Genomic DNA, 12,110 nt, shown 5'->3' with positions numbered 1-12,110 from the left:
ATTGCGTGAACATCAGAGTGCACTTACACAAACCTGGATAGGATAGCCTACTACACACTTAGGCTACGTGGTATATAGCTGACTGCTCCTAGGCTACAAACTTGTATAGGAGGGTACTGTACTGAAATGTTTAACACAATGATAAATATTTGTGTATCTAAACATAGAGAAGGTATGCTAAAAATATGGTATTATAATCTTATGGGACCACTGTTGTATCTACAGTCTGTCATTGACTGAGTGTCTGTCCTTGACTATATACATAATTCTTTTTTTTTTTTCTTTTGAGATGCAGTCTTGCTCTGTCACCCAGGCTGGAGTGCAGTGGCGTGATCTCGGCTTGCTGCAACCTCCGCCTCCTGGGTTCAAGTGATTCTCCCACCTCAGCCTCCTGAGTAGCTGGGATTACAGGTGCATGCCACCATGCCCAGCTGATTTTTGTATTTTTAGTAGAGACGGGGTTTCACCGTGTTGGCCAGGTTGGTCTCGAACTCCTGACCTCAGGTGATCCACCCGCCTTGGCCTCCCAAAGTGTTGGGATTACAGGTGTGAGCCACCGCTCCCGGCCCATAATTCTTTTTTTAATTTAATTTTGTATTTTTATGGGTACATAGTAGTTGTATATAATTATAGGTTGTATGAGATATTTTGATACAAGCATATAATGCGTAATAATCACCATCGGGGTAAATGGGGTACTTGTCCCCTCAAGTATTTATCCTTTGTGTGACAAATAATCCAATTATACTCTTTTTAGTTATTTTTAAATGTACAATTAAATTATTATTGGCTACAGTCACTCTGTTGTGCTATCAACTACTATACTAGATTTTATTCATTCTTTCTAACTATTTTTTTTCATAATTGTTATTATCCAAAAGATGGGAGCCTAGCATTCCTCAGGGAAAGGGTAGCTGAATTCTAAAAGAAATTTCTCAAGAGAGAATTTAAATAGGGGGATTCTGGTGACAAAATGTGTATGGTATCAATAAAATTTTACAGCAAAGATTGTAATAGACTTCAGTGTGCTTTTTCTAACAGCAATCTTTAATCAAGAGCAAATTAACTAACCTGAGGGCACCATGATAACCCACAATTCTGTGTAGGTCCAAGGTAATTTGGTTCAAGTTTACAGGTTTTTGTGGTCTCCCTAGATCCAGGGCTAGAATTTAGAGCATCCAGAGGCATGGATGGCTCAAAAGCTCCTTGGGAAACTTCTGTTAATAGACGTCTGTCTCACACAGACTTTGTTAGAATATGATTTGAAATTGTAGGCTGTGACAAGGGCTGGGAGGGTTTATATTGGAGGGCACATCTATCAGGATGTGCTAGGTGCTAATAGAGTAACAGCCCATAAATCTTAGTGGCTTAATACAACAAAGTATTATATTCATACAAAGCCTACCACAGGTCCATGCAATCCTTAGGGGCAACACACTAATCTAAGCCTGCCTTAGCTCTGTCTTCCTATAGCTGTACCATCTGGAATACAATACATAGCTTCTGCAAGTTGATGAGACAGAGGAAGAGAGAACATGGAATACTGCACTTCAGCTCTTCAACGCTTCTGTCTGGAAGTAACACAATCATTTCTCATTACTTTTCACTGGATAAAGCAAGTCACTTGCCATGCCTAACTTCTCACGAGTGGGAAATACATACCTGAACGTGGAAGAGATCCAGATAGCAGGGAGCATTGGTAAAGTCTACTGCAGATGGGCAAGAAAGGTAATCCAAGCCAAGTGAATAGGATACTCACAGGCAGAAGAGGCAGGGTAGGATTGAACAGAAGGGAGTATGGGACTGCTCTGTGGCTGGCATAGGAAGACTGGATTGGGGCTGAATCAGGAAAGCCCACAAATTCCACTTGACTACACTTTGTAGGCTAGAGGGACCCTCAGAAGGTGCTCCAAGGAGATGGTACTGGTTCAGCTTTCAGGGTCTTAGCTCAAGGGAGGAGAAGAAACAGTTGTCTCAGCATTTCAGTGTTTCTATCCCATGCCTCTCAACAAATGTTTTTTTCATACTGAAGCTAACTCCTTGTAACATTCCCTGCATTGCTAACTTGTGAGGCTGCCTCCCACCTCTTATTGTGATCCAGAATGAAAACCAGGCACACTCTGACTTTTCCAAACAGTGACTAATGGCGGGGCTTGGCCAGGCAGGCCCAGCATATTTTTCACTCTGCTCTGGGCTTCCCACCAAGTCTCTCCCAGTGGCCCGGCCATAGCCTTTAGAGATGACTGTGCCTAGCACTTCCTACCTCATCATCTATCACCAGCACCCCTCTCCAGCCACCTCTTTTTAAATAGGTTTAATTATTACTTCCCTTACTTCATGGCACAATTAATCTTCCCCACTGCCTCAGGATTTACAGCGGCACAGGCCCAGGGAATTTCTGAGCTATTCACCTGCAGTCTTAGTCTTTAAGTATCCAAGGGAAGTGGGAAGGAGGGCTATGCATGAAGGCAGTGAATATTTGTGGGTTCCAGTGGGCTCGTCACTGCTCATTCAGCCCAAGCCTTTGGGATGGTGGTGGGAGGGGACTGAAGAGGAACTGACCCTGCTCCCAGTCAGCATCAGGGGGAGTCTTGAGGGGTGGGGGTGAGCAATAGAACCTATTTCTCTGCATTTGGAGAAATAAATATATAGCAAATAAATAATACATTTAGACTCTAAAATACAGTCTCTACAAAAATACTACATTTTATTTCCTCCAAAGTTGGTTTAAAAGGTAGATAGCGTCCAATGGAGTGTGCTTATAGGAGGGAGAGGTGGTACAGAGATTTCCCAACCTTATTATAGCAGGCTCCTCAGAGTTGAAACAGAAGGGAAGGGCAATTGGGATCTGGAACAGAAGTGCCACCGAACTCTCAATGTCACTGAAGACATCCTAAACTGCTGTTGAAGCAAAAGAAGATAACAGGCTCGTAACTTCACTTATCCTTCAAGGAACAGGCTGAGCCTGGTGGGTTTAGTAGAAAAAGGAGACAGATGTAATTAAGTTAAAGGATGGCAGAACAGACGTGCGATGGCCCAAGAGTTCTCCAGAGGTGATGCCCACACAGATTACATCTGCATCCTCCTACTACATTTCTTAATCTTTTAGGATTTTCTTGTATCTAATGTGTACTTCTCTGCTCTCTAGATACAGATTTAGCCAGGCCATCAATCTGTTCATATGCAGCTGCTAAGAGCTTGGTTTGCCACAGCAGTATACTAATGTTAATAAAGAAGAAATTGGCACATGATGCAAATATTTGTGTGTATGGTGAGGGAAAAGAAATGGGCACAGAATCATGCCTGTCTTTTACTGGACGACATTTCCAGATGAAGGGAGAAGGTAAAAGAGTGTGGGCTAAGCTGGGTATGGTGGTGTGTGCCTGTAGTCCCAGCTACTTGGGAGGCTGAGGTGGGAGGATCACTTGAGCCCGGGAGGTCGTGGCTGTAATGAGCTGTGATTGTGCCACTGGACTTCAGCCCGGGTCACAGGCTGGAGTGTAAGACTCTGTCTCTTAAAAAATAAAAAAAGCATGGAGCATGGACTTCTGAGTCAGAAAAACCTGGGTTTTAGTAACAATCCTGCCACTTAGAGCCGTGTGGGCCTGAGTAAGCTCTTGAACCTTTTGGGGCTCTGAGACCACAGTATCAACCTTGTTTTGGGGCATGAATGAGATCATGGAGCAGAGAGCCAGGCACAGAGAGGTTCTCAAGAAAAGCTTACCTATCAGGAAGTTGCTTTTAGCTGAAGTCAAATGATACATATTTTTGGAATTACCTGCATTTAAAAATATCTGTATTGGCCTGACATGTTGGCTTATCCCTACAATCCCAGTGCTTTAGGAGGCCAAGGCAGGAAGATAACTTGAACCCAAGAGTTTGAGACTAGCCTGGGCAACATAGTGAGATCCCACGTCTACAAAAATTAATTTATTAAACATTAGCTGGACACAGTGGTGCACAGCTATAGTCCCAGCTACACGGGATGCTGAGGCAGGAGGATCTCTTGAGCCTGGGCGATTGAGGCTGCAATGAGCCATGATCATGCCACTGCACTCCAGCATAGGTGACAGAGTGGGACCCTGTCTCAAAAAAAAAAAAAAAAAAAACTATACCTTTGCTGTCCATCACTGGCAAAAATAATGGAGATTTGTCTCCAGGTGCATATTAATAAATAGTCACCTGCAAGTGTGTTAGATAAGACATCCAATTGGTTGCATTTCTAACACAGAGCACTTTGCTCTCGTGCCTTTGATTCTAGCCATCTGTTTACTAACCAGGTCTGTCACCTCCTCGTCATTCTCAGCTTTGCAATATTTTAAGTACAATGTAGAAGAACTTATATGTGAAAACTTGAGAAGGAGAGGGTTCAGGGAACCTAAAGATATCTAGGGTTAGAATTATGGGTCCTATGGAAAACCTGGGACCACTTCTCCCAATGAGGAGGAGGATTGGGAGGAACAGTTGGGAGTACACAGCACTTTTCTGTGAAGCAGATTTTCTTGGCCATTTTAGCCATTTCTCAGCCATTTGGCTCTTTGATAGACAAAATATCATCCTATCCTTTAAGATCATTTGAAATGAAATCAAGGCAACAGGACAAAGTGCTGTGTAGTTTTCAGTCTCTACATGTTCTTCTCCCAGCCTGGAAAAGGATATGGAGGCTGGTGCAGCTACAGAGGCTGTTGACCAACCCAATTTCTTTCTACTGTTGTCCCATAGACATAAAAGTAGACTTAAACATCCACGTCAGGACTTAGCTGCAAGGAACTGTTTCCTGATCCAAAAAGATTATAGAAGAATATATGCAGTGCAAAGTTTTATGTATACCTTTATTATTTAATTTTCCATTATTGAAATGTTCATGAACACACAGGTAGAGAAAATGGTATAATGAACTCCCACATACTCATAACCCAGTTTTCCACATTTTGCTAATCTTGTTTCATCTATTTTCATAAACACACACACACAATTTTTAAAGCAAATCATGGACACAACGTTGTTTCATGTGTAAATGCTTCTATAAATATTTCTAACGGAAGAGAACTTTATAAAGCATACCCACTGTCCTATGTCACACCTAGCAAGACTAATAAGAGTTACTTCATGTCTCCAGCTTGTCCTGAAAGCAGATGGGCTGGTCCTGCTGAGGGCAGTGGGTCTGAGAGTCCTTTCCTCAGTTCTGCCACTAACTCACTTCCTCTCACTGGAGACGAATCTCCATTACTTTCGCCAGGTCACATCATTTAGAAAGTGAACCCATGGGAGTGCCTTTTCCAGTTCCCAAATCTTATGTTGCCTCTGAGAATAGATGGTGATTTGAGTAGGATGGAGCAGAAAACAATTTTTTTGTAAGTAGAGGAAAAAATAGATCATCTCTTAAAGCCCCATTTGGGTTGTGTACTATTAATAATCATGACTGTAACACTTTCAATACATGAGAAGACCACTTCCATTGTTTGTGGCGGTGCACCGAGGCCCCTACCTCCACAAAATTCATAAGAGAAAAGGCAGCCAGAACTGCATTCTATGTTTAGTAATTTTTCTGCTTGGCTTGTGCAGCTCACACCTCCCTTGGTCTTTGCTGGTAATGGCTAATAATAAAAGCAAAATGTATTGAGCACTTACTATGTCTGAGGCACTTAGGCCAGCCTCTGCTGAGCATGATCGCATTGGCCCTCACAACAGCCCTTTGAAGTAGCTATTATTATTCCCATGGCAGTGACCATTCTTGACCCATAGGTGGAGACCTGCTGTGACGATGTATAAATTCATAACCATGGGTCCTTTCTCCACACACCCTCGTGAGAACTCGGCTTTGTAAGGATCTTCTGCCCCACTAATCTTCATTTAATTCCCCTCCCTGCAGCACGTTGTCACCTAGCACGCCCCTGCTGACAGGCCCTCTGTAAGTCTTCATCTGACTGACGGCCCTGGAAAATCAAGCTGTGGTCTCGAAAGGGAAGGAGGATCTGCAGATTATCTCCTCAGCATGTGCAGTCACTCTGCTGGCAGTTCTGGGGCCGCTTTTATGTTGCCTCAACAAAGAGAAAGGCTGCCAAGAGTGTGTCATGTTCCATTCAGAATTCCCCAGGCTGGCAGTGGCTGGGACAGTAGAGACACAGGGAGGATGAAAAATTCCCAGTTCGGCCTCATCCATCTCTTCTTACTCTTGTCTGCATGAGGAAGCGTTTGAGAGTCTTCTTATGATTCTTTACAGGCCCTTGGAAAAGTAAGATAAGGAGGACAGGAGAATAGTAGAGTGCATAGGGAAGCTGGCTGGAGATCAGATCATTTTGCCATAACCAGCAGGCAGTTTCTTTCACAAATCATTGAACCCTGGGTAGCCATTATCATCCCAACTGCTCCCTATTAACTAGCCCAGACTCTTAAGGTCATGAGAGTCAGAGAAACAGAATTCCTTTCCTTTTTCTCACTCTCTAAATACTGGTCATACTATGTTTAGATACCATGTTTTAGTTTACAAAGTATATTGATACATACTATTATGTTTCTCAAGCTATGTCTTTGAAATGATTATAATATGACCTTATTAGTGAGAAAACAAAAATTGCCAAAATATTTTCAATTTAAAAAAATAACAAAGGCTCAGAGGTATTGAGTGTCTCAAAGACACTCAGCTGAATGAGGTGGGAGCCAGGCTTGTAAACAGTACTTCTGGCTTAGAGTCCTGTGCCTTTTCTATTATATTGTGCCTTTCTAATGCTTAGCCAGTTTCCTGTAGGATGAGGTAAGTCCCACCCTGCAGGAGAAGTGGGGAGCGTCCAAGGAGACCTGTCTTTGGTGGTGATGGGCCATATAGGAAAGCCAAGCTTCCTCCAGTTGCCTCCAATTGCCTCTCACCACTTGCTTCCTCTTACCCCCATCTTAGCAAACAACAAGTGATTATACTGGCTTAAGAAAATCATTGCAATAAAATCCAAAAGCTGTGAGGGAAAAAAAAAATCACTGCAAAGGCATGATTGTGGGAGAAAGTGCTCCAAGGGAGATTTGGGCACTCCTACTGCCCTCCCCAGCTCCGGCTCTGTTCGTAATTATTGACTCATGGCTGGGCAGATATTTTGACCCTAATTTAAAAAATACAGAAACTGAGGAGAGAGGGAGTAAATGAGGAGAGAGGGAGAAATGTAAAAAAAAAAATTTCCTCTGAGGAAACCTGGAAATTTGAAATGTGAAATTTTTCTCTTTAGATAAAAGTGGTTTAGGACCACATGTTAAATTCAGGTCTTTAGAACTGAAACGTTTCTGTCACTAATAATTTTTCAGCATTAAGAGGGTTGTAGGTGATGCTAAGGTATTATTTCCTCTCGGGAAGCTTTGATTTTCTAACCTTGAGACAGATTCGGAAAAACTCTGATCCTTCCAGCAAGGATCCTGGTGACATCTCTAACCCAGGGAAGTGACCAGACCCAGTCCCCAGGAATGTTACTTTCTTTCTGGATTGGAGTCCAAAAATACTGTTTTTAAACCAAGGGTTATATGTTCGTCATAGAAAAAAAATTAAAATACATGTAAGTAAAAAGAAAAAAAAACTACAATTCTACCACCCAAATATTACTACTCTTAACCTTTAAATACATTTTATGCTATATGTTTAAATATAAACATGTATGTCTATACACAATGCTACTAAAGTATGCATTAAAATGTACTGTTTTGGAATCATATATCCCCTTAATATATTGTAAATTTCTTCCTATGTCAATAAACTTAACTTTTTTTTTTTTTTTTAAAGGCAGGGTCTCACTCTATCACCCAGGCTGGAGAGCAGTGGTGTGATCATGGCCTACTGCAGCCTCGAACTTCTGAGCTCAAATGATCCTCCTACCTCAGCCTCCCAAGTAGCTGGGACTACAGGCTCACACCACCATGCCCAGCTAATTTTTTAATTTTTGGTAGAGACAAGGTCTTGTTATGTTACCCAAGCTTCTCTTGAACTCTAAGCTCAAGCTATCCTCTTGCCTCAGCCTTCCAAAGTGCCGGGTTATAGGTGTGAGCCACCACACCCAGCCCCTCACCATTTTTAATGTCACCATGTTCATTCCATTGTATAAATGTACCATGATTTATGTAGTTATTTTTAAATTATGAAATATTTTACTCATAAAAAATATACAGAAGAATTACCATGGCTTATTTAATTTCCAGCACCTCAAGAATTTCCTTTCCTGGAAGGGAATAATTTCAATAACTAATATTGCAATTTCACTCTGCAGTTTTACAGTGCTCTTGCACATACATTATTTCATTTCATCCTCACTATCACCTCCTAAGGTTGGTGTTACGTTTATTATTTTTCTCATTTTATAGATGAGAAAATATATGAACTATAGATGAACTACATAAAACTCAAAAACACTAAACGATTTACCCTAAGTCCAGTTAAGTCAAAGAGATGGCTGGGTCCCAGGAGTAGATGTGACTCTTGTGGCAGGGCAGATCTCCACAGCATGCAAGGGAGGAGTCAGGACCAGCAGAGTGGTCCCCACAGACTCACCCTGCACTGCAGCCCCAGCTCCTGCCCTGCCCTGACTTCAGCCTTGATCATGCATACTGTCTGCCTTTTCACCCAGTGTGCTCTCTGGGGGCAGAGACTTCTGTCCTCATTCTTCTTTCTACCCCTGCTGCCCACCACAAGTTCTGATACAATAAATGCCCAGCTAATGTCTGCTGGATAAGTGAATGAATGAATAAAGAGTGTCAGAGAGATACACAAATTGGGGAGGCTAGGTTTTCACAGCTTTCTTTCTCAGAGCATCTATTTTTAGTTCAGATGTTTTAACAGAACACATCTTGGCATTTTTGACTTTTGGGGCTTCTGTAGGTTTTAGTCACCACTGGAAAGCTCACAGACTGATGCATGGAAAAGGATGTTCAAAACCAAAGGCAAGGAGAAACCTGTTTGCATACTAGCTTCTCTCCACCTTTTCTAGTGGTGGCCCTCACTCTAGCCCCAACTGGGATGGACGAAGCTCTCCTTAAAGCCAGCTCCCAAGTTACCATTATGCTATCCCTCATTTGAAACCACTTTATAGTTATGTATGATATAACTCATTTTTTTAAACTGCTTGTTAAAACAATAGCTTAGCAGCTATAATATGGTTCATGAGGTTTGTTTGGAGCACTGTTATTGTTGATTGTAAAAGCAGTATAGCAGAATTACAAGAGATTTTAGAACAAAAATTACTGAAATTCCACTACCTAACAAGGCAACTATTTTTGTTTTTGTATAACCCCGTCAAGAGCTTGTCCATGTGTATGGACATACTTACTTTCCTAGTTCCTGTCACGGGAGCATGCAGCATTTTTTCCTGATTTTTCCAGTTAATATGATTACAAGAACATTGTTTCCCATTTTTCAGCATAGACTTCATAATTATCTTTTTAATGACTGCATAATCCTCTATTGAGTTGATATACCAAAATGTACTTATACAATCCCCCAGTGTTTCACATTTAAGATGTTTCTGATTTTCCAGTAGTGTATAGTGCCACATTGAAGGTTGTTACGTGTATTGTTATGCAATCTTTTGTGTTTGTCAGATTATTTTCTTAGGATACTTTCCCTTGAGTAAGATTGCTGGGTCAGAGTAGGAGCGCGTTTGTGGTTCTTGCCAGGCTGCTTATGCAAAAAGGTTGTTCCAGTTTATGTCCCCAGCAGTTGGTGTGTTTACCAATTTTAGGACAATCTCATCAGTGTAGGAGTTGTGGTTAATTTTTTTGGTTGCTAATTTAGCCGAAGCAACATGGTACTTCAGGGTTGCTTTATTTTGCATTTCATTGATTATTAAAGGAAATTAGCATTTTCCCCTGTGGTTACTCTTTGTATTTCTTTGGATGTGAGTTGTCTGCTAACATTTACAGGTCTTCGCCTATTTTAGTAAATTGGGATCTTCATTTTAAAAAAATCGAACCAAATAAACTCTTTACACACAATGGCTATTGAACTTTTTCATTTATGTTTAATATATTTTCCAGTATTGTTTTGCCTTTTAATTTTAGATATGTATTTCTAGTACAAACATTCTTATTTTTGTAATAAAATCAGTAAATGTTTTTTTCTGTTGCTTTGAAACTTAAGCTATCCTCTCTGTGGAGAGCTGATAAATATTTAATTCTACCTTCTGTTATTTTAAATTCTTTAATTCATCTGGATTGCATTTTACTATAAATTGAGATGCAAATTACATTTCTTTCTACATTGTATATCAGTTATTTCAGTCTTAGTCTGTTCTTTTATTCTCTTTCTCAGGAATCATACACCAGATGAAAGGTGATTATGACACTGCACTGAAACTCCACAAGACCCACCTGTGCATTGCCCAGGAGCTGAGTGATTATGCTGCCCAGGGCCGTGCCTATGGGAATATGGGCAATGCCTACAATGCCCTGGGCATGTACGACCAGGCGGTCAAATACCATCGGCAGGAGCTGCAGATCTCCATGGAAGTGAATGACCGCGCCTCACAGGCCTCCACACATGGGAACCTTGCCGTGGCCTACCAGGCCCTGGGTGCCCATGACCGGGCCCTGCAACACTATCAGAACCACTTGAACATCGCCCGGGAGCTACGAGACATCCAGAGCGAGGCCCGGGCCCTCAGCAACCTGGGCAATTTCCACTGCTCTCGGGGAGAGTATGTCCAGGCTGCCCCCTATTATGAACAGTACCTCCGGCTTGCTCCCGACCTTCAAGACATGGAAGGAGAAGGGAAGGTCTGCCACAATCTTGGCTATGCCCATTACTGCCTTGGAAACTATCAGGAGGCAGTGAAGTACTACGAACAGGATCTGGCACTGGCTAAAGACCTTCACGACAAGTTGAGCCAAGCAAAAGCCTACTGCAACTTGGGCCTAGCATTCAAGGCTCTGCTGAACTTCAGTAAAGCTGAAGAGTGTCAGACGTACCTACTGTCCCTAGCCCAGTCTCTGAATAATTCCCAGGCTAAATTTCGAGCCCTAGGGAACCTGGGCGATATATTCATCTGTAAAAAAGATATAAATGGTGCAATAAAATTCTATGAGCAGCAACTGGGCTTAGCTCACCAGGTAAAGGACAGAAGATTAGAAGCCAGTGCATATGCAGCCCTGGGCACTGCATACCGAATGATCCAGAAGTATGACAAGGCCCTGGGTTATCACACACAGGAACTGGAGGTATATCAGGAGCTGAGTGACTTGCCAGGGGAGTGCAGAGCTCATGGGCACCTGGCTGCTGTCTACATGGCCCTTGGGAAATACACAATGGCATTCAAGTGTTATGAAGAGCAACTGGATCTAGGGCAAAAGCTGAAGGATCCGAGTCTGGAAGCCCAGGTCTATGGCAACATGGGCATCACAAAGATGAACATGAATGTGATGGAAGAAGCCATTGGCTACTTTGAGCAGCAATTGGCCATGCTGCAGCAGCTAAGTGGAAATGAGTCTGTGCTCGACAGGGGCCGGGCCTATGGCAACCTGGGGGATTGCTACGAAGCCCTGGGTGACTATGAGGAAGCTATCAAATACTATGAACAATATTTATCTGTCGCGCAGAGTCTGAATCGCATGCAAGACCAAGCAAAGGCTTACCGGGGCCTGGGAAATGGACACAGGTAAAAATGACCAAGGACAATTGTGGTTTATAGTTCTGCAAAAAGAGCATTTGTGGCAGTAAAGGCAACTTCATGTCTGCATGGCAGTTTGTTAACTAGAAACATTTTCGTACATATCTCATCTGATTCCTCCAACAACTGTTTGAATTAAGTAGTTGATGTTGTTACCCTTATGTTATGGACGAAGAAACTAAAGCCCAGAGAAATTGAGTTAATGCCTAAGATTATGCAGCTTAAAAGGGACAGCTGAGAGTTAAACCCAGGGCTCTGTGACTCCAAATGCAGTGCCTTTTGACTACATTAGAATGAGAAGGATAATAGGGATGGGGAAGGTGAACGAGTCCTTTCACTGATCTTTTCTGAATACCTCCCACATTATATGAATGTGTTTATTAATACAACATCTGCACCTAACCAATTACTTAGACCCCATTGTGTTGCTCCTCAGAAAAGCCACCTGATAATAGGAGAATGCATAAATGTACTATGTTG

General features: G+C 42.1%; 1 protein-coding gene across 4 annotated transcripts in view; it reads left to right on the top strand.

Annotated features, from left to right (window-relative positions):
• Nucleotides 1–12,110, top strand: part of TTC28 (tetratricopeptide repeat domain 28) — a 704,109-nt gene that overhangs the window by 563,957 nt on the left and 128,042 nt on the right. For all 4 annotated transcript variants that reach the window (XM_034949042.3, XM_034949043.4, XM_057301024.2 and 1 more), the window contains one exon: nucleotides 10,277–11,618. In XM_034949042.3, coding sequence (XP_034804933.2) covers nucleotides 10,277–11,618 — 1,342 coding nt within the window. The remainder of the gene's footprint in view (nucleotides 1–10,276; nucleotides 11,619–12,110) is intronic.

This window comes from Pan paniscus, chromosome 23 (assembly GCF_029289425.2).
Source record: "Pan paniscus chromosome 23, NHGRI_mPanPan1-v2.0_pri, whole genome shotgun sequence".
NCBI lineage: Eukaryota > Metazoa > Chordata > Mammalia > Primates > Hominidae > Pan > Pan paniscus.
The sequence above is the reverse complement of the archived record's forward strand: the minus strand, read 5'-3'. Positions and strand labels throughout refer to the sequence as shown.